Raw genomic sequence first — 23,212 nt, 5'->3', positions numbered from 1 at the left:
TTTAAGCACTTTTAGTGCCAAGCACTTAATGGTAGTTGAAAAAGAAGTAAGATGGGATGGACAGTGTGTATCTGAAAGACTATGAACTGGTCTAAGCAGAATCTCAGCCAGAAGGGGGTTTGGCTGCATGTTTTCCAGTTTTAATGTACTCAATTTCAGACTTGCTGCTTGGAAGCATATAAGAACAAGAGAGGGAGAGGGGAGGGGTAGTTTTGGGGTTGTGTTGGTTCTCCCACACTGCCCCCCCCCCTCCCCTTTTAAGCCTAGCCAACTTTACATACAGACTGGATATAAATGAATTTCACCATAACTGCTGCTGAATTGCCTGCAGAGTACCAAAGGGGATAGAATTCGCTTCCGCAGAATTTGTAGTATGGCTTTTAGATTGGGGAAGGGAAGAGACAAAGCTTTCTTACTGTGCGGTGTCACATTTGCACACACCATACCTGGAGGGCATATGGCTACGACCACAGCAGTATGTTATCACTGATTTATGGCCCCGTGTTGTCAGATGAGTCATCTGCACCTTTCCGTGAAGAACTCAAGCATGTTTTTGGACTCTTCCAAGAACTGGCTCACCACATGTGATCCAAGGAAACTGCAATTAATACAGCGCAGTTGCTGGCCCTCCAAATACTGTTAGAGTTACTACAGTTTCCTCCTCCTGCGGCTCCAAGCACAACTTCTGTAGCCTGGTTCATTCAAGATCTTAATTCCTCCCAGGAATCCAAGCCTTGGGCTTGCTGCTTTCACGTAGAAAAACTGGGTCAGTCTAGCACAGTTTCCCCCTTTCTGAAGTAAGCTTAGACGAGGCGACGGGGGTGAAAAATGAAGGAAATAAATATTTAGAAAATAGGGAGGGGGGGAAGGAGAGAAAACAGGTCAGAACAGAAGGTCATTGTTTCTAATCAAACACTGCTTAATAAATATTGTACAGTCGTATCAATTATTAAAATGTAGTTCTAGCTGAATCTTTTTGATTCCATTGCCTGTGCCCACCTGGCAAGCTGCAGCTGTATAATCGGGTCTTGTGGGGTTTTTCCTGTTTATTTGTGTAGCTTGGGAGCTACTCGGGTCAAACAGAGCATGCAAGTTTCCTTCAGTATTTGATTTTCAGGATAATTAACTCATCCAAGTGGCCAGCACACTTCCTTGACTGCTCCAGAAACTAGAGAGACATTTTTTCCCCTGGAAAGCGCTCTCATTTTTTATCTTTTTCTTTAGCTGTTGCATGTAACACACCAAAAGACAAAACAGGACTCCCAGATATATCAATCCATGGTCAAGGATTTATCCAGTGAAATGAAAAAGAAACCGACAACACCTTTGGATGTTGAGCACCGCGTTCTGTTGAAAGTCCACTTACGCAGAGGACTGTATCGAGGCAACTAGGAAACACCCCTGCTTAAAGAAACAGCATGTTGGGAAAATCTGAGTCTTAAATCGCCTTAGAAACAGGTTGCTTCTAGCCAGTCAGTCCCTTGTTGTACAAAGATGTGACAGTTGGTATTTTTCTTTCTTAAAACTATACAAAATCTTACTCGGCCAAGAGACAAAAACCAGAACCAAAACATGAGTGCCTCACTGTTGAAAAAAAGCCCTCAAAATCGAGGCTACATGGCTCACAGATGAACAGCCATTGTCATTTGCTTGAGATGAGCATATTCATTAAGCAAATTAAATTCTGACTGAATTAATACTTCATTAGTTTTTCAGAAATCATGTTAAAAAAATAAAAAGCCAGGATCTCACAACAGTCTCTCCAGATAGCAGCTGGTCTGTTGCAAAGAGATTGGGCTAATTTGAGGGTGTCTGCAAAAGCCATATTCTGCCCAGGCTACGCTGCAGCCTTATTACTCTAATTATCACAGGGAGTCGCTACACTGCTTCCAAATACCACCCAACAGGGGAGAAATCCTCCTTCTCAAGAAAAAGTTAAACAAACCAGCACTAATGTGGTAAGCAAAGTTATATTTATAGACATCATGCAATTAAGTTTAAAAAAATATTTTTACAGCCTGTTTACAACATAAAGGAAAAGTTAACAGAGAATGATAGGTGTGTGGAAGTGCCAAGCTTAGGTCCACACGGATGATGGGAGCAGGAAGCGCAGGCTTAGCAAGGGCTTTCTAGTGGACTAGAGGCCCAGCACTCGAATGCAGCATTACCTGTGACTTGCTGTGCATCCGCTGCAATGAAAAAACACATGCTGCCAAAGCCTAGAAACCCAGCGGACGACAGAGGTCATCTGCGGAGAGACAAGACCTTTTCTAGCTTTGATGAAGCCACTGCCACCTTACATTGCTCTGCTTAGCTCCCCCCGTCCCAGCAGTCAGACAGCAGACAGAAAGCAACTCTGAGGAGACACAGAGGTGGTAATATTGAATCCTTTCCCAAGAACATGGAGACTTCACAAAGGTTTTCTGTCACAGCCTTGCACTCTGACAGCAACAGTGTATGTTGTACCACAACAACTCATAGCAGTAATGTCAAAACTAAATGCTCGGGTCAGTAAGAAATGTTACCTAATTAATTTTTTACATTTTATTCAATTGAGGATCCCAGATTTCAAAAGCACAGAATTTTCTGTCCTGACTGAAATTTGCCGGCAACCTCTATTTGGATTTACACCACCGTAACTGAACACAGGATCCTAAATGGAACTAAAGAGGGTCCAAAAAGCTTTGGGGAAGAGCATGCAGAATACGAGGATGCTGTTTTTAATTTCAAATCCTGTCTGCATTTTCCTGTAAGTTAGCCTGTCTGTAGCGCTCAGTGTCACGCTTTGTGGCATCAACCGACAAGTCATACTCTTCACACAGACCGATTTAAAACCAAAGAAAAACAGAGTCAATTAAATACTATTTGTAGTGGGGAGTGAATAAATCCCTGGAGGGTCTGCAGGTCTGGTTTTCCAGACAAGACACTTTGCCACATTCTCCTATTCTGCACAATAGGAATAACCATACAGACTGGCTTTGCAGGGCACCGTGAGATCTGCTGGTTAAATAACTACAAAATAGATGATTATTCCTGTCTTCGTGACCAGGGGACTCACGCTCCTACAGAGTGCTTGGGCCACATCTTTGAGTTCTCAATGGAATTTCTCGCTTCACTCTGCATTGAAAATCAATAGATAATCTCAAGAGAAATTTTGAAAAAAGCAAAAGATTAAAATACAATAAATGGTGATGCAGTAAAGAAGCAGGATTCAGAGCATGCTGTGGGCAAAGGCTGTGTGGCCCTGGCCAGCTTTGGCTAATGACAGCACGAGGGCAAGCTGTTGGTCTAGCTCTGTACTGAAAAATGCTGGGCCAACAGTAGCGTGCACGAGGGAAACAGAAAATAGTACAACAGATGGTGATATGCTATCTGAAGGCAGGGATATCCCATCCTTTTGGAGATGCTGTGTGGGTGAGTGACAAGAGAGAACTAGAAAGTACTTGTGTTGCCAGGGAGAGTGTTCCCAGAGAGATCCCTGCAATGGGGCAGCGGGTGTGCAGTCACACATACGCTCCCAGCAGGGACTGTCATACCAGAAGCATTTGCAACTTTAGGGATCACTATCGTTTAGTTTTCTTTAGGGATTACACAAAGCCAAGAGAGCGCTGCATTTTCCTTGATTTACTTCAGTGATTAAGCAAGCTATCCCTCGGTGTAAAGCCGGAGGTTACAAGCGGTGTGGGAAGTGCAATGGCGTGCCCGCTCCTGTCAGGGTTTGGAGCTGCTGAGTTAGAAGGCTCACACAGCTTGATGCCACCAGCTCTGGGGTAGACCCTTGCTGTTGCTTTATGCAACGCCTTGCAATGGCAAATATGCCTGCAGATGTTTATTTGTCACTTCACAGACTTTGCAGATTGCCAAAGGGTCCTTTATATACAAATACAGTTTACCACGAATAGGGAAGTATATGCTCCAGAGCTCACATTGCACGAGGAGATTCTCAGTAGCTTGTATCCATGGCAAGAATGCCCATTCTCAAATCATTTTGCATTAAATGAGGGGGTGGAGAATTTACATATAGTCAGCAGAGGCAGGCTGACAGGCTATGCATACCAATATTTCTTTGTCTGCTCTCTGCAAATCCAGCTGTGATTTCTTCCAGTGACCCAGATCCCACAGTTGTACAGGGCAGTGGCATCTGTTGACAGGGGAAACTGCTTATAGGTTAAGTGCACAGTTTTGCAGGATCTTAATGCTAGCTGTGCAACAGGGAGCATCCTAGCTGAAGTTGGGACATTCTGGGACACTTCCATCCACGTACAGTATCTCTGTTTGATAAACTCTGAAATGTAGCTAGCGCTACAGTCCAAACTGACGTCTTTCTGTCCTCCTGTCCCTGTTCCCTCTGACTGTGGTGGCTGAAATTGCATTCCTGGCTGCCCAGGAAGCGGAGTCATGAGCCTACAGACCCTTCATCTCGTCCAGGGCTCAAGGGTGGCTGGTGACCCAGCCTCAGTCTCCCTGGAGGAGATCAAGCACAAGCATTGTATTAGGCATCATGTAGACAGTGAAGTTAAAACTTAACTTTTTTTTTCCCTTTTCTTTTTGTACATATCATTACCCAGCAAGCATCCAGGAGCGTGCAACTCTTTCACTAGGAGTATTGAAAAGTCTCAGTACAGGGGCAGTCCCCACCACTGAGCTAAGATTTGCCTCTGGTCTACTAGTATTTGACTTGTAGACTCACTACTGTTGCTCAAGCAGTCCTTATCAGAGCTGATTTTTAGTATCACTTCAGCAGTGGCAGATGTCTTTATTTAAAATAGTATAATGGTAATACATAAATAATGGCATAGAAGTAAAACCCTGGGATTTATATGATTCCTTTTGTTTGCCTGTCCTAAAGCATCAAACCCACAATGTTCTCAATTTGCCCAAATTTGAGCTACATAACACTGGGGTTTTGTGGTGTGGGAAACACTGTTGGTTTTTTTCTTTTTTTTCTGTGGGAACACAGGGCTCCAGAGTTTTAGTCCTGATTCACAGAAAAAAAAATTAAAAAAAAAAAAAAGAGATAAAAAAATCTATTGCTTTGCAATGAAACTTTATTCACCATTTTCAGTGACCTGCACAGTGTGACCCAGATCATAACCAGCACCTGCTTTAGTTGGAAGTCCCTTCAACATACATTTTAATACATAGCCTTGAGCCCTCATCAGCCTTCAGCAGAGGAGTTGCACTGGGAGTCTGCACCACTCGCACTGTTATTTGAAGAGCATGTTCTTTCAGCAGTTTTTCATGCTGAGCTATTTTTAGCTTGAATGTATTCCCTGAACCAGTTCTTTGCCCAGCTGCAAGGCGAAGCAGAAGCAAGAGCAAGCGGTAGTGCTGCTCATGCTGACATTGCTACCGAAAGAAACACTCATCAAACTGCAGACTTAGAGCATGTCTTTGGCTGAAAAATCAGTTGTACTTTTGTCACACTAATGACGAAATATTGTAATTCTATTACAAACAGGACAGATCCGCTATCAAGCAGCTCTGTTGAACCACAGAGTGGGGGAGCAGATGGAAGGGAGAGGAGAAAGCTCTTGTTCTGAACTAAGAAGCTATTACATTTACACCCTAATGTAGGCGCATTACTTCTTGTATAGTAACGAATAGCTCAACTGAAAATAAAAACCTTTATGTTATCTCAGTCCTAGAATGTGCCACAGCATCATCCAAGAGTCCTTAGCTACATGTTGAGAGAGGTATGAAAGCAAAAGCCTCCTGAAGGTGATGGAAGGATGCTCAGCATCTTCCCTGAGCCTTGCTGCAGGCCTTTGAACTGAGACGCAGGCTCTGCTCTCCAGCTGCCTGGCCTTCCTTCCTCACACACAGAGAAAACTCAGAAACCAAAGGTCAAATGCAGCAGGGCTTTCACAGGTGGTGAAAACAGTGATTACCATGAAGCCTTCTCCATCTGAATCCCCTCACATAATTAGATACTGGCTCTGTTGGTGTGTTTCAGCCCACACAGTGCTTATCACTAAGTAACACTATGCAATAGCAAACCTGTCACAAGGATGTAGGTCGTTCAGGGACAGTGGGTTATGATACAAGGGTCACGCTGGGCAAGCAGGTAGTTATTATTCCAACTGAAATCTGAACTCCTCATTGCAGGGCTTATATCACAGAAATTATAATGATGGACAACTGTAATTGCCTGGGAGATGAATGACAACATAATTAACTGGACTTTTGCTGATTTGCAGCCTTGAAAATCCAGACAGCGCTAAAGGCCAAAACAAATGAATAAGATGTGTAATTAAGGCAACATATATGGCCTCTGCATTTATCCAGTATGTCCTACTGGACATCCAAAGGCAGGTTTCTTATTTGGATGCAAGAAATAGTTTATGAAGAAACATAGACACAAATACTGGGCGATTTTAAAGTTGTAATGTTTTTGCGTGCAACTCGCAGAATCTACCGTACCAACTCACCCTTTTCATACTGCTCTTTAGCCTCCTACTATCAGAGAATGGCAGCAATTACTCTTACCCTGTTATGGGAAATGCTGGCACATCACTCAGCTACCACTTTTTACATGCTCCAGAATTACCTTGGGGTAAAACCAAGATTGTGTCTCAGTGTCTGCCTTCTAATTTTGTACAGACTGTAAAAGGCAAGTCCCTCCTACCAAGGATTTACTACTACCCATAATTGTACATTGCAAGCAGTACCTCACTGCCACAGTGCAGCGCGTGGGTGACTCAAAGCCCTGGCACACATCCTCTTCACAGCTACTTATAGGAAGGATGAAAATAAACTTCTTGTCAGATTGAACATGATGTTCTGGTAATAGAGATGCCAATTTCAGAGGCAGAGCCTTTGCCTCCCGACGGGCAGCAGACACAAACTGCTTTATGAGGAGCAAGCACAGGGCACTCCTGTTTCTCCTCCCTTTGCTTGGACTGGAGCTCTCCTGTGAGAGGGATCCTCCCCGCCACCCTCCTTCCCAACTCTATCTGCAAAACTACCTGTCACAAGAGACAATCAATGCAATTGCTGCTGGCTACAGCTCGCCTACTGAAGGCTGGATTGATTGCTCACTTGTCAGTCTGGAGTCCACAGGCACATGCACGTGTCCACGTCTACCCAGCCTACCCCTCCCTTTGCAGAAGATTATTAGAATCACATGGATCTAACTAAGAGCAGAAACAGGATTCCAAAGTAAGTCTTTTAGCTTCAGCTACAAATCCGAAAGAAATCCAGTTTTATGACAATCATACATACAGATACTGTGCAACAGACACTATCCAAAATATATTTGGGAAGCAAAGGAACACATTTTGGGGACAGGTAAGAAACCCCACAAGCCAAGAACATGAGCTTTTTTGCACTGGATTCTGCTGAACGCTTGCTAGGGTCTGCCAGGCAGCTGAGACTGCGGACTAGTAGGAGGAGGACCGTCTGAGGTGTGGGAAGTCAGCATAGCCCCATACGCTTACAGGTGAGCTGTACCTGTTCCAAATTTGTCTCTCACCAGCTATTCTGTGCCCACATCTGCAGGCCCACAGTTTGCTGTGGCTTGGCTGAGATGCAGTCCCCGCAATGGACAAAGCAGACACTGCTAAGGTTAATCATAAGGACAGAGAACTTGGCAGCGTCTCCTGCTTGTAGGACATATTGATGCATTGTCCACCTGATAGCAGACCCTGGGGGTCCTAGTGTCACGCAAATCCTCAGACTGCTGAGGATTCAGAGTCACCAGTAATAGTCCAATACCATCAACCTTGGCATAATGCTGGTCCCAAGACATTAATTCCCTTGAATGTGAAGAGACAATCTGACTGTGTGAAGTAAATATTGATCTATTGATCAGTAGTCACAGACACATGCGAGAGTCATTGGGCTCATGAACATGTGATCTTGCTCCAGAGGGGACAAGCAATTAGTGGTTTTCCCCTTGAAGCCGACTCCAGCGTCTGCACTTGTGCACGTCAAACATGTTAGTTAGCAGGACCTCAAACCAGACTCTTGAGGCAATGGGCTGCAGCCCACTCCACCAGCCCAGCCCAGAGAGACTTCCCCACCCACGGGGCTGGTAGGGGCAGTACTGGTTATCTCGCTGGGCAGCCTGCTTTGCTACAATTAGACACTGCACATGTACCTCAAGGGAAACAGCCATCTCGGAGCCAGCATGGAGCGCTCATGAACGTCACAGGATTCCCGTGAGCACATTGCATGGAGAAAACAAATACCTTGAGGCCACGTGCAGACTCTCAGCACCCACGGTACTCCGAGACCAAGAGTGCACATGGCTGTACCTGCAGGGTGTTCTCAGGTGAACCCCAGGGCACTGAGCTAACCTGATCCTCTCACCCAGGAGTAACACTGCAGAGGACACGGGACCAGGCAAAGTCTTTGGCTTCTGAGAGAAGGCAATATATAAATTTATCCAGTTATCTTTGTGAGCCCAAATTACTGGAGAAAACATTCTAAAGGTAACCTGAAGGTACCCCCGAACACTCCCCGAACTTGAAACAGCTCAAGAACACCTGGTGCTTGAAGGTTTATGCTCGCTTTGCGCAGAACAACGATAACACAAAAACTTTGCTGTTTTTCCAAACTTAAGAAATAGCTGTCTGTGTAGTGTTGTGTGTCCCTGTCCCATCCCGTCACTGTCCCTACCCCCCTACCCCCCCCCCCCCCCGGCTTATGGTGACTGTTCTGACATTATGAGAAAATATTCAGATTTTGGTCTCTATCCAAACTTGGACCATCACCACCACATGTATAGCAAATTCTGTCTGAACTGTTTCCAAACATAATTTACAGGGAAGCAACATATTGGTGGCTCCAGTTCTGCTTAGTTTCCCCAAGGCAGCTGCAGTCACCTCGACTGAGGTGCTGTGGGTTTGGCTCCGCTTGCTTCTGCTCTTGGCATCCTTTGGTTTAAGCTAATGGGGAAGCAAATTCCTGGAGTGGATACTCTTAACGTGAGACTGTGGCAATATCAGTGACAGTCCATGCATTTACACCATGGGGATCTGGGCAGAGATAGGACTTACCTGCAAGTTACTTGAGAGTTTTCAGGAAGCTTTCAAGACCCTTCTAAGAATGGGTGGCCCTGCAGAGGTGCTCGGAGGGAGCACTCCTGCCTCAGCAAGCAGTGCAGAAATACACAAACCTAGATTTTAATATTGCCCAAGAACACAACAGCATTTTCCCCAAAGCAAGAAATAGCTATCTAAATTTAAATCAACTGAAAAGAAACCTTACTGCGGCACAATGGAAGTGGTGCACTTCATTAGCGCTCCCAGTGGACCTCACAGTCACCTCACTGAGGTGAGTCCCATGTGGGGCTGTGAGTCCCCACATGAACAAACAACAGAAACAAAAAGCACAGAACTCACGTCTCCACGTCCACATTGCAGCAGTGCTGGAGTCTCATGTCCACCTCAGACCTTCAAATGGTTCCTACAACCGCAGCTGCAGAGCAGTGTGGCTCCCCAGAGGGCGCAGGCCAGCCCCGGTGTGGAGCCCTGTGGCCACCCACACTCAGGTGCAGGAACCTTGCCGAACCTGTAGGAAACGAGCCAGGACTCTGCTTCAGAACAGGCTGTGGCTCTGTAATGCAAAATCCTCTCTGTGCAAAGCTTGGGGAGATCATCCACAGTCCACTGAGGGTTCGGTTTTTAGCCTTCATGGCAGGCGCCTGCTTCATCCTCCGGGATCACACACCGGCTGCCCTGCTGCAGTGCGGTCTGCTCATAATCGTTATTCAGCTGGAGTTTGTGTCCTTTAAACAGGAGATTTGAGCATCCCCTCTCTAGAGCCTTAGTCCCTCAGCGCCCGCTTCCTCCCTGCACTCCCCGGCAGCGCTGTGGGGAGCGGTGGCCGCCATTTCCCCAGGCCCTGTCTCCCTGAGGCGCTGCCTCTCCACAGGGCCGGATGGCCCTGGCTGAGGGAACGCACTGAGCTCAACCCACTGGGGACGTTTTCTGGTTCTGTCAGTGGCAGGATTTCATGTTTTAACTGCTTCAGAGAAAAATATGAAATAAACGTCTGAGGTAGAGCACTTGTTGCTCAGGAGAGCATGTGGAATCCTGCGGTACCCAGGGAACAGCTCACCCAAGCAGAGGCACAAACTCATCTGAAACGGGTTCTTACTTAAAAGCTGCCTTCAGGAGGGACATGTGTTTTCGACAGAGGTAACCCGCAGCTTCCCCTTTGCCATGCTGAGCCCCGGCCCTGGCGGGAGCCCTCAGAGATATGTTTGTTCTTATCTCGCCCCAAGCCCAGTGCGGGCAAGTTTTGAGGGAAGTCATCAAGAGGGACTGCGTGTCCCCTTCTGGGGAAACAACGTGTGGCTGAGGCTGCTGAGACCCCGGCGGGGATGAAGCACCCTCCTCCCTCCTCATAAAGCAGCCAAGCAGCTCGGGCAGGACAGGCTCTGCTCCCACAGTAAATACCTGCAGCAGCAACTAGTTTCTTGCTATGGCAGACGACGTGCTCTGCCCGCAGGCACGCTCCTCTCCAGACGCAGGAAAGCGCCTCTCGCATCCCAGTTCGCTCCGGGCAGCTCAGTGCTCACCGTCACTTCCCCTCGTTACCATCGGCATCTGGAGTCCTTCACCTTCACCAACTCGCCCAGCTTCCCCCTCGCCCAGAGCCCAGCCACCACGCCACACAGCTCTCGCAGCGGGGAAAGCAAACTGTTAGAATTTTGTTCGGAAGAAAAGCCCACGTCTAGTTTCATTGGTATATGACAAAATGCTTGGAAGTGTGGCCTGTATCTCTGAAAAACTCAGGGGAAAAAAAATTGCAATGCCCTCCTGTGCCTATATGTGCCTGTGTATGCCTGTGCCTCTTCCTGCTGTTGTGGGTAAAGCTGAGGGTGTGCACAGAAACATGATGTTGTCTACGGGCACCTACCATGTATTTATCAAAGCCAAAAGGGAAAATGGATTTTGAATAATTAACCATCATAGATATTGTAACTATCAATATAAAAACATACAGAGCATTCATATACATATACATATACATTCTCATACTGCTTTAATCATTTCTGTCAGGCTTTTAATCCCCCAGTTTAAAAGGGGCTTCTGAAATCTAATGTACGGATTCTGGGAGAATCTATAAATCTCACATTGGAGGGGCTGTAATTAAGAATGGCTTGAGAGAGAGGCACGTGAGCAGCAGGTCGGGTGGACCTTTCCTTGGCAGATCAGCTCTCCGAGTAAGTCATTCTTCCCTGATTTATATTATAAAATGCACATTAATATCTTCCAAACAAAACCTAGCCAAGTTGTATAATTTCTGAGATGTACAGGGAAATGAGTGAGGATGGAGGAGTCCCAGGGTAATAGGAATTCAAAATAAATGTTTGAAGCCTTTAGTAGTTCATTTCAGCATCATTCCTGTTTCAGTATCCAACTTACAACTCCAAAGAGAAATCCAGAGACTGGGAGAAAAACCATGACAGGTGGCATGAAACATTGGTAGGAAGAACAAGAGTCAGGGTATAGGTGTTTCTAAGCACAAGAGCTCATCATCTAATTTTTCTGTTGGTGTGAGTCTGGTATGGTAGTTGTGATGCCTTCCTGTTGCCAAAGATGAGAGCTTTCCCAGTGATCTCAGGGAAATTAATTAAAAAAGGATAAGGACTTGCATCCACATTTTGTGCTGTTGGTGTCATAACATATGAATACAGAGCTGATTTTGAAGGTATATTTGGTAAGGCTTAAAAACAGGAGAAATTAGAATTGGGTACTTTTACTGGTTCTTTTACAGTCTGTTAAAGGTTACTTCATTTTTTCATCTCTTGTGTATTTGATAACATGTAGATCTTGTAACAGCATCACTTTATAATTATTCCTTTATTTCCTATGCACAGTAGCGGGATAACTACTGCAGCAGTGGTTTGCAGGATGGTCCCTGCTCTGAGTATTTCTTTGTCTCTGTAACTTTATCTCTGGCTTGGCAACATCTGCTGGAGAGGAGACGATGAGAATCCTTAACGTTGGCAGAATGCAGGCCAGAAAGCATCATAAACTCTTTCCGATCTGCTTGCTGGATTATTACTTGAAAGCTAGCAAATGCCACGCGTGTGTGTGTCTGCCTAGGGGAGGGGTTCAATTACCTGAGATTCTCTGCAGATATTAGCAGTGTCTCGTGGGGAAGTCTCATTTAGTATGCAGAATAAAATCGCTATGGCACTGATCATATGATTTGAAGACTCAATCCTGAAGCAGCACTACTGAAAAGGGGAGGTGAAACTGCGAGAGACACTCCGTTCAGACAGCGCGAGGCTGTGAGCAGCAGACGAATGCTGTTCAGCAGGCAGGAGGCGAGCTGCTGGAGTGGTCTGTTAGATGTGTAGTCGGGAGACCACAGGAAAGCTTTATTTCTGGCAAGTCTGCATTTTGTCAGGATGCACCACTGGTGTTACTAGACAAAAGGAAGCCCGCTGCTACGTGAGATTAAAAGGTAGAGGCAGTGATAGCTACAGAAGATCACTGTGAAACTCATTTGATAACCACCTTAAATGCCCCTTCAAGAGTGAATTTAAGTGTTGGAGAGCACTGGTTCCAAGTGACTGTCCGGCAAGTATGGTGAAAAGGATGCATGTTCTGAGGAAGCGTTTCACTGACAGCAGAGCAAACTAGAGGAGAACTTCTACCTGCATTGCTGCCGTTTGGGAACAATAATATAAGAAAGCATTCTGGTGCCAGGAGTCTTCTGGTTTTTTTTCTTCCTGAGTCCTGGAGAGGGATTTTGTAGCCCCCTCCCGGAGGAAAACACCAACCAGAACTCAGAGTACTGCAGACTTTCCAAAGAACAGGCATGGTACAAAATGTGATTTTGGTGTTTTTCCGCAGGCGACTCAGCCAAAGACCTGCTGTTGAGGAGCTAGAAAGAAGAAATATACTTAAACGTGAGTATTTTTTTTCTAAAGTATTTTATGTGAATTTGTTGAAACCAGCAATTGCATTTCGAGAACATATTATTTTTAAACAGGCAAATTCATTCAGTGGGATTATTTTCTGTACCGAAGACTTTTAATTTTTCACATGTCCTGGGTTTCAAATAACGCAGGAATCAGAATTTACACTTTGATAAAGGCATACAATTTAGTACAGAAAAGAATGACTTGTTCAAATTTAGGCTTTCAAATAATTTTCATTCTGATTGCACTGTTACAGATGTCTAAGCAGGGAATACAATCTCAGTGTCACAGTCCGATGAGCATGGGACTGTCATTTTTCAAGATGTGATCTGTCATGGCAAACCATACCCCAAATACCACCAGGGCTGAAGTGGGATGGAGAAAGCATCCTTGCAGAGGTGTGCTTCTCCTAGCAAGTACCGTTGTTCCTATCATTAGAGACCTTCCCAAAGACAAGTCAAAGAAAGACCATTCTGAGATATTGGTGTTATTAGAGGGACAGTTCCAGGCCTGTTACAGATGCTGCCACAGGGGAGTGGTCTCAGCATCTCTCAAATAAACACAAGGCATAAACTTGCGACTCCTTTCCTAAAGATTGGTGTTCTGAGCTGGGGAGCAAACAAGGGATGAACAGAATCCCTTTCGGTACAAGTGCTGGGAATCCTCTAAGTGAGGGCAAAGTGAGAGAGAGCTTTGAAATTGTCTCCATTAGGAGCCTCAGACAGGAGAAAGGGAGAGGCCATCTGCTTGAAGGACAAGAATCCTGCTTCTGTTATTTACATGGTCTGTTTAGCGTTGAAAGACAAAAATCAGAATGATGTGAGCAATAGTTTGTTTCTCATTAAACAAGCATAAAGCATAAAGCCACCTAAGTTTATGTGACAAAAGCAATGCTGCCTATGCTATTTAATTCATATTTAATTATTAATGCGGTTGTAATTCACTAGGGAAAAAATTACCTACATTTTATTACCTAAAATTTAATGTCTCAGAACTTTCTTAGGAGTTCATAGAAAAAACATTATGCTCTTGCCATTGAAGTTATTGGGGATTTCATTTCAGTTTTAATCCATAGGAATTCCATAGCCAACTTACACTGATAGGCATTTTCAGTACTGTTCCAGTGCATGCATCGCTCCTGGTGAAATTAGATGTCTCTAACACGTGCATAGCTAAATGAGAAACAGGATATATTCCTTGCAAATGTGAATGGATGAACTCGGCCTGACTTCACCTGTCATCTACCACAAGAGACAAGAAAAAGCATTAACCCAAGACACTGAAACATGCGGGGCCAGATTTTCAAGAGTCAGTAGCTAAGATCTCTGAAAAACTGTTTCTTTGGTTTTTTTTTTTCTGGGCTAAGGAAGAGCTGATCTCTACTGAAAAAAATCTGTTCCTTTATGTTTACTTTTTGAAGTGTGCTGGTTACATCCTTAATCTGGGTTAAACTGACCAGCTTTAATAATAAAAAAGTTTGAATACATTCATATAATGAGCTTAGAGAGAGATAAAGCAGCAAGCAGATAAAGCAGAATTAAAGATATTTCCTGAATGCCAGCTAAACATACTGGTCTAGATTTGCATCTCATTTAAAGAGCTCCCAGCATGGAGCAAATGTATTGACTCCAGTTCAGTTGCTCAGGCTTTGTGCAGGTTCAGCTGAGATCAGAACCACTTCTATTTTATTTACCTCTTCCATTATGTAAAAAGCTAGGTATCTTGTAAAGAGCTAAGGTCATCACTGAGCTGTGCCAGCTGTAATCTTAAAAGGATGGACAGATGCAGCAACTCTGTTCTCAGTTTTGAGTGAATCTGGAAATTAGTAAAGTCTCCTTTTATTAACCGGGATCCCGACATTCTTGTTAGGGACTTCAAAAGCACCTGGACTGGGTCTGACACGCAACGCCGTAGCAGTACGAATGCCCTTCAGTGAAATCCCTACAACCTCCTCCAGGTTGAAGGGTTTGTACAGTTGTGTTCTAAGTCTCCCAACATCTTTGATATTCATAACGCGTACTGCTAACGGAAGCAGTGCTGCCCCCAAAGCTGTTTTAAGGACTAATAATTCACATTTGTATAACTCTGTCAAAATGAGAAGCATATTGCAAGTGCCTAAGTGCAACTACTATGTTATTTTAAAACAAATCTCAGTAAGATTTTAAAAAGTGACTTCTTACCTCCCTTTGGGAGATGTTTCTGACATAAAAGTAATACTTAAAAAGCAAACTTTTAGCCAACTCTTTCTTACAGTTTTGCTGATCTTCTCAGTCCTTCAACTATAAAACACTGCTGGTTTACCGCAGCGCCTGCCAAGCCTGGGAACTGAAATCCCCACCCAGGTGTTCACACGTGTTCTTCCTGTGTTCAACAGAAAGCTGACGTTCCCATTCAAGAGGGCAGCATCTCTTAAATCACACTGTGCAATCCCCAGTTCCTTCTTAACACGAGGAATGGTTTCAGTGTCACGCACAGCTGAGAGTCCTCTGAATAACTCGCAGAGCAGCAAAGTGAATTACAGTACCGCACATGCCACAGCGTAATTGGGAGTGTCGCTCTACTGAGATTTATAAAACCAGCCCTCACTAATGAATGGATCGAAGTGTGGGCAGAGTGATGCTGATGGGGAAACCTCTCTGGTTTCTCTCTCTAATGAACGCCTGAGCTGTGTAATGCCCTTGCTAGCATTTTTATCAAATCTTATTTTTTCTAAAAGAGCTATTTCTAGTATTTCTTGAAGCTGGGAATAAGCACTGAACCTGAGTGGATGTCCCATAGAAATGGGCCGCTATACATGTTTAGTATATTTGGAAAAGCATTTTCTGATCAGAGATGCGTATTTGTGTTTTTCTTTAGGAATTCTCTCAGTGCATATCACACTCCTGTCTTAAAAGGCACTATGCCACAGAAAATTCTCTTCTCTTAATAAAAACATATAGATAGGGATATCTACTCTCAAAGGGGTGAATTAAAACAGAATGAAGCATATTAGTAACTTCTTGCAGGTGTCTCTACATCTCAGAATACACTTTTTAAAACCTGTTCTGTTTTTAAACATTCCAGATGTAAATAGCTGCTCATCCCTGACAGAACACTACTTTTAGTTGTCCTATTCTCTTTTAAATTTGTGAGCCTTGCCACCGTATTGTAATATAGCACATTATACCATTTTAGATTCATTTGATTTACATTTCTACTATAGCCAGTTGTGGCTGCACACTACTATGTTATTTTGAATAGATACTTATGATTGCATTTCACTGTAATTTAATGTGTGTAAAAATAAGGGAGAGGAATGCTTCACTACTAAAAATATCATTTTGGAAGCTCATCTGCAGTGCTACAGTTTTTTCAAGGCACATTAAAAATCACGTGTGTGCTTTACCACTGGAAATACCTAATGCAAGTGGCATAATAAACTTCACAGTAGTACCTACAGACTCCCAGAACAGCTCAACGTTTTTCTCTAGGTCTTCAGCTTTGTTCAGGTCATGGGCTCATGCCTTAATTTAGTAACAGACAGTACTAGAAATAGAAACGCCATTAACTTGTTTCCCCAGGCAAAGGATACATTTCACACAGTGTCACAGCACTCTAGTCTATTTTTAGACCCAGTGTGTAGGAGTTATCACGGCTTGAATGTTAATAGGCACAACACACAAAAGGAAGCTGGCTTAGGTTAGAATGGAACGCTACAAAAGAAAACCCGTGAGGATAAAGAGGTTCTAATGCCAGTGGCATCTCCTGAATCGCAGAGGGAAAAAGCATGTGAGCCACAGATCACTGTTGGGGCAGTGTGACCATCACCGGGTGTAGCCGGAGAATAAGGTTGTACAGGACAGAACAGTTTCCCCGGAGCTGCTGCAGTAAGTCTTTTCAGCATCTACAGCAATGAATGGAGAATAAAAACTATGGAATGTTTTGATTTTCCTTCTAAAGCTTACACCATTGGAGATTCGGTGTGGCTGCTGTTGTGTTATTAAACCTCCTTGGAAGTGGAGTTTAGAGCACAGGAAAAGCTGACATTGGCGCCAGTGCGTTGTCCTTACAGAGAGGTAACTCTGTGTTCCAATGGAGAGCCATGAGATGTACTGAACTAACAAAACACACACCTGAGAACCAGCTACTGATTTTTCTGTGCTCTAATTTTTATTGCCTGGAACTTTAGAAACCACCGATCCTCCTCATGAGGAAAGTCATCTTTTTTTTTATATTCTCTGCAGAACGAAATGATCAAACAGAACAGGAAGAAAGAAGGGAAATCAAACAGAGACTGACCAGAAAGGTAAAGTCTTGCAATACCTTCTATTGGTCTTTAGAAATTTAGCAAAGCTCATGTAATGTCAGCCAGTCATAAGGGTCATTATTACCCAAACCCTCCCTTTCTATACAGCCTCCCCAGCAGTGTCTGAGATAGTGGTATCTGCTAGTATGAACTATAAAAATATCTACCTCATCTCAGCTACATGAGACTTAGTAGCATATTTACATATAAACCCTAAATCAGAAAACGGGTATTTGCTTGTACACTGTGTATTTTGCAGCTGCATCGCTAGAAAAGAACTCCTTCATTCTTTGTAGCAATCAGTAGCGGCGCTGACTCCCTGCTGAGCACCAGGTGTGCTCCCACAATGAATTTCTCTTTGCGTTTAAGGCATTCTCAGAATCAGAACTAGCTCTCGTTACCGTTCTGTTCCTGGGAATCCCTACCGGAGTTATAAGCCAAACATGCCCATAACTCGCTAAAGCCAAACTGAAATTCTTACCATAGGTCTGGTCCTGAAAACCTCACACAAACAATCTGCCGCTGACTGTAGTAGAAAACCCCGACAGCATATGATATTATACATTGATCATCATAAATTCATTGTGATCCATCACCTCCATCACCTATTGTAAATGCATTTTATCAATATTCAGGTTAAATGTTTTCTCCTTTTGCCCATTGTGAAGACGCTGTGCTGTAGCCCACCACTCCATTTAAACGCCATTACTCCCCACACAATCCTCTGAAGGACTGAATGTTTCCCTGGAATTTCCAAGGGTTTGGTTTTTTTCCCATATACATAAAAGCACACTAAGCTAAGATGGGAAACAGAAAACGTTGCACATTTTATTGATATGTTTTTTATTAACACTGGTTTTGTTTTACAACTCTTTAATACAGCTTAACCAGAGACCTACAGTTGATGAACTAAGAGACAGAAAAATCCTGATTCGATTCAGTGATTATGTGGAAGTGGCGAAAGCACAGGACTACGACAGGCGAGCGGATAAACCGTGGACAAGACTATCAGCAGCAGATAAGGTACTGACGTAATTAAAATGACATATTACTGCTTTCTACTTGCTTTGTCTGTAATGATACATCAGATTCTGCAAAGGCATTTAACCTCTGGGACATTAATCTCTGTAAATGTTACCATTATTTTTTATGCTGAAACAACACTGACCAATGCAGAGTGTCAATAAAAAGTGCTATTTATAAAAATGCCTATTTAGTACTATAAAGGCTTCTACCCAGCCCAGCAACAGAGAGAGGAAAAAAAAAAAAGGTGGATCCAATCTTTCTTAATGCTTCAGGGCTGCAACTCAAAATCATTTCCAGCCAATGCAGTATTAACATTTATCCTCAGACTGGAATTTTTGTCCCAAATATGCAAATACCGTCTACTGTTTCTAAACATGCCAAACAGTTCCTTTCCCGTTTCCTGTGAATGCTCATGGAGTCACTTCATCCCATATTTTCATGAGCATAAACAAACACTCGTTTCTGTTCCATCACATCACATAGCTGACCGACACCCTAATTTAGCTTCTGCATTTAGGTGTTTGAATAGTAAAAAGACTAGTTGCGCATGATTCCAGGTAGAAAAGTTGCTGAATAAGTTGTGGAGTTTCAGGGCCGCAGCAAGTGGAACGAGTCGGGATGCCGAGATAACTCCGGGCACAGCCACAAATACCAGACAGTTACTTACAGCTTTGCTTGGAGATGGAGAGCTCAAACGCTTCATCCTCCATTCCAGTGTCTCCCCAGTAAAAATTGTAATAAATAAATGTTTCAGAGGACTCACAGCAAAGGCTCAACGTATTCCTACTACGGCAGCTCTCTCTCCTGAGCTCACTAAAACGGTGAATAAGCTATGATATATTAATCAATGGAGTAATGATTTTGTATTTTCCTTGTATGTGCTGGGTATGTATTAAAATTAGGCTTTTCCTAGTTTTACTGGTTTTATATGGCAAACTAGGCAGGTTTATAAGCTAAAAAGAAAGTGACAGAGTTTGACTGCATGTACTGGTCCGTATGTCAGGAATTCAGGGTCAGGAGTTTGACCATTGCATTTCTGACTGAAAAACTTTTCTTTCAGAATGGACAAATGCATTAATTTTTCCTCATTTTTCTTTTAATAAGACAAATCTCTTATATAAAACATGAACACGGGTATAAGCCTCATAATTTTAGGTAGCTTAACCAAGGAGTACCAAGTATATAAGAATCTGTGAAAGCACCAGTAGGTTCCAATTCACTTGCAGCTGCCATTTAAACAAAAGAATGCTCTCACTTTTAGTCTTGAATTTCATTATATTACATTTTTCTTCACTTCTGACTGTGCAATCCCATGGATACAGGTGATAACACAGTCTGGACTGGTATTTGCAAGTTGTGATAAGGCAAACAGTCTGATTTTTATTAAAAAAAATGACACACATTGAAATTCCATAGAACTCAGCTGACCTGCTGACCAATTTCTCGGCAACTTCTCTTAGTCTTTAATAAATTTTAACTGGAATCTTATTTAATGTGAGACAATAAGCACTGTGATTTTATTCTCCTCTCAGAATTGCTTCTAGGCAGAAGTGACCCTGTCAGCAATCAGTAACAAAGGATAAGAAGTATATCACCAATCGGTATCACGTAGATACCCGTGTCTGTGCGGGCGCAGCACGCGTTGCTGTGCCCACTACCCGTTATTCCTACTTTTGAAAACTCCTGTTCTGCTCTGCAAGTCCAGTATCGTACAATGCTTGTAAATTATGTACAATGCTTATAAATACAAAATTATTTTGTAACCACCTTCTATTTTCAATTCCTAGGCAGCAATTCGGAAAGAGCTAAATGAATACAAAAGTAATGAGATGGAGGTACACGCATCAAGCAAACATTTGACAAGGTCAGTTTTCCAGCTGTTAATTTCCATTGCCCGCTAAAACCAGCCTGCTGGAGTCCTGAACCCAGAGATTCTGCTCTTAAATGCTGACTGGGGGAGAAGGATATGCAAAAGAAGCTTTATTTTAAAAGAAAATGGAAGTATTTCTTTTCCTGTTCAGAACTTGGCTTTTTTATTATTATTATTTTTATTATTATTTTTGCTTTGACTAGCATGGACTGAGAAACCCCCAGACCACCTCCCGAACATCACTCTGCTTGCATTCTTTGCACTGAAGATTCAAAAGCTATGACAAAAAAATTAAATATAGGGTATAACATAGAAAAAAAATTTTTTTTGAAGTAGAAAACCAACTTAGTACGCTATATAAAGGTTTTAGAATTAAATGTACTTGAGTGTGCAACCTTATCACAAACATTGCAACTTCCCTGCTAGGAAATATGAAATTCTACATAACAAGACACACACGCTGCCCGTAAGTGATGCCTCTGTTCCAACGGATTGGGCCTGTAGCGTTCAGTGTGGCTCGCTGTGGGTCCAGCTGCCCCAGGCAGGAGCGGCCCCAGGCACACGGAGCGGCCATCCAGCGGAGAGGCCGCAGACAGAACCGCTTTGCCCTCCCGCCGCTCCCCCCGCGGCCGGGCCGCTGGGCGCCTCCTCGCTGCAGTGCCTGCTGCGCGGGCCAGCCCGGGGACAGCTACAGAGTCCACATGCGCGTGACAACAGTCATTTCCCTTTTCTAAGTGGGGAAAAATGTGAGAGGCTGATTCCACAGCCATTGTTACATCGTTTGTTAGAGAAAACCTGCAATAGCAATTAGTTGTTTCCTACAATTTCTATTAGGTCTCTTGAGCAAGTCCAATTGCTCTGCAAACACAATTTTAGGAGTTGCTTGGGAGCACAGCGTACTCTTGCCACAGCTGTGAGCGTTCTCAGGTGTACGTGCTGCTAAAATAATGCTGTCCTAAGGAACCTGGTGTGCCGTCTCGCATTCGGGAGCGCTCGCTGCGGCAGTGCCTGTGCCCATGTTTCCATGCTCGCTTCTCAACCCGGAATGAATTCCAGCATAACCGACCTTTGGATGTTCAATGACAAGATGGTCTCGGCAAATACACTTGAGTTGTAAACGCAATGTCCATTGATCTAAATGCTGTATTTATACCATTCTAAACTGTTCATGCAATTGTTAGAGCCCTTTCAACGGTCCAGGGCTCAGACTCAATGTTTATGGTGAGACATCACTGCACTGACAGAATGAACTATAAGAAAAACCAATGGGACGGCTGCAGTCTAAGTCTGCAAGTGAGCTCTGCCCTGTCTAATTGAAGGTACCTGGGGACTTTAACCAGATTAGAGTGATATATTTCAAAATTTGTTCAGGATATTAGGAGTAAACAGGCTTACAATTTACAATTAGCGCTAAGACATTACAAATGATTGGGACTTTAATTACATATCTCAGCCCAAAGAACAAGCCTCCAGAGCAAGAGTGTGTTTATGCCAGACGGACTCTAAGACCATCGTACAGTAAACCAACACGTGCTCATATTTTCTGAAGCATCAGCTCAACATTGCTTAACGCACACAAAACAACATCACTGCACAATAAAGAATATTTCCTCCAATGACAAACCGTGGCCTAATTCCTAAAAGAAAAAAACAAAATCAACCCCACACCTATATTTGCATTTGCGCTCCCAAATAACTGTACATGGGTCAGACTGGGCCCCAAGGACTGGAACGGCACTACAGCCATGGTCGTTACATGGCACACATGCAGAAATGAGTTGGTGAAAATTAAGATGTAAAGTCGCTAATATTCTTCAATACCGTTACCATACCTTTAAACAGAATGCATAGGGTTGTTTTTTTTTTAATTGTTTTATTAATCCAACATAGAACGTTTAAAAATTATATACATTTTTTTTGTTTGTTTCAAAGTGGTTTGAAAAATGTCTCTTATTTCTCCTAGATTTCACAGGCCATAGAAATTTTCTTCTGAGAAGAATCTGTCTTTACTTTTTGATATTGCTGCTGAACACACATCAGGGAATATCTCAGTCTTTCCCTACGGTTCAGTCCAGGATAACTTGATGTTTATGTGAAAGAAGGACTCCGCAGACGACGGCTCTGCAGCACTTACGTACAGAGAGACACCAGAGATGTAGTACACTTCGCTCTGAAGTCAGAAGAGCGATGGCCGCTGGAGTGGGACCATCTGCTGAAAAAGACTGAAGTAAAGCTCCTTGAAAGAACCTACTGCTCTCCTTTAACACGTGTTTTAAACTGTTCTGCAGTCAATGTGGGGAGAGGAGACGTCGTGCATGTACAGGCTCTGCCATTCCAAGGCCTCTGGCATAAGCGGACATGACACTGTCATTCAGTATTATGTTGACGAGACATTTTGAACTTACCACAATTAGTTTGTAAAACACTTAAGTTCATGTTCTAAAAACTAATTTAATGTATTATAATTTCATTCTTTTTTATATATTGTCTAACAGAATCACAGCTGCAAGCATTTTTGATTCCTGTTACTTTTGTTCTTTAATTAAATGACTACTTATTGCAGGAAATGAACACGTTTCCTAAAGCTCTTTTTTTCCCAGGGACAGTTGGGAAGGGAAGAGATTACAGTTATTATGAACCAGATCGTATCGCTTCTTTATCAACATGGAGTCCTCAAAAGGATGATCTTAATTACGGTTTTCCATCTTGTGGCATATCGGTGTTTTGGACCAGATCCCAATCAGCATAACATGATTGTCATTCTACACTGGCCGAGGTTCCGGCTCTCTAAAGAATGACAATTAAGTTCACTGTTACTCTCATTCAAAAATTACTAAATTGGACAACTGTAGATAAAAATGTAACAATGTACTTTGATGGTTAGCAAACAAATGCTCTGAATGCTTTCCTGTCAGTAAGAGGAAAAATGTTACTAAATACTAGTAACAAAGCAAACAGAACTGGTGTAGAAAAATGTAAAGCCAGACATTCTAATAATGCTCGACATCTAGAAGCATCTGAGAATTCTACTCAAAATACTACTAAAAGGAAAAAACTCAGGAAAAAAATACACTGCTCACTGGAAAGCATGCTTGGCAAGACAGTGACACGATGGCACAAACACACATGAGAAAAATTTCTCTGC

General features: G+C 43.2%; 1 protein-coding gene across 1 annotated transcript in view; it reads left to right on the top strand.

The window, feature by feature from the left end:
• PHACTR3 (phosphatase and actin regulator 3) overlaps window positions 1-20,098 on the top strand; it is a gene marked incomplete at both ends in the record, with an annotated part of 115,304 nt that extends 95,206 nt beyond the window's left edge. Inside the window, 4 exons of the mRNA XM_082490929.1 lie at window positions 12,819-12,874; window positions 17,110-17,171; window positions 18,054-18,194; window positions 19,985-20,098. Of these exons, the coding sequence (XP_082347055.1) occupies window positions 12,819-12,874; window positions 17,110-17,171; window positions 18,054-18,194; window positions 19,985-20,098 (373 nt within the window). The remainder of the gene's footprint in view (window positions 1-12,818; window positions 12,875-17,109; window positions 17,172-18,053; window positions 18,195-19,984) is intronic.
• Between the last annotated feature and the right edge of the window lie 3,114 nt (window positions 20,099-23,212).

The sequence above is a fragment of the Vanellus vanellus genome, assembly GCF_965231255.1.
Source record: "Vanellus vanellus genome assembly, chromosome: 15".
Classification (NCBI taxonomy): Eukaryota; Metazoa; Chordata; class Aves; order Charadriiformes; family Charadriidae; genus Vanellus; species Vanellus vanellus.
Note: the sequence above shows the minus strand (reverse complement) of the source record. Positions and strands in the feature narration are given on the sequence as shown.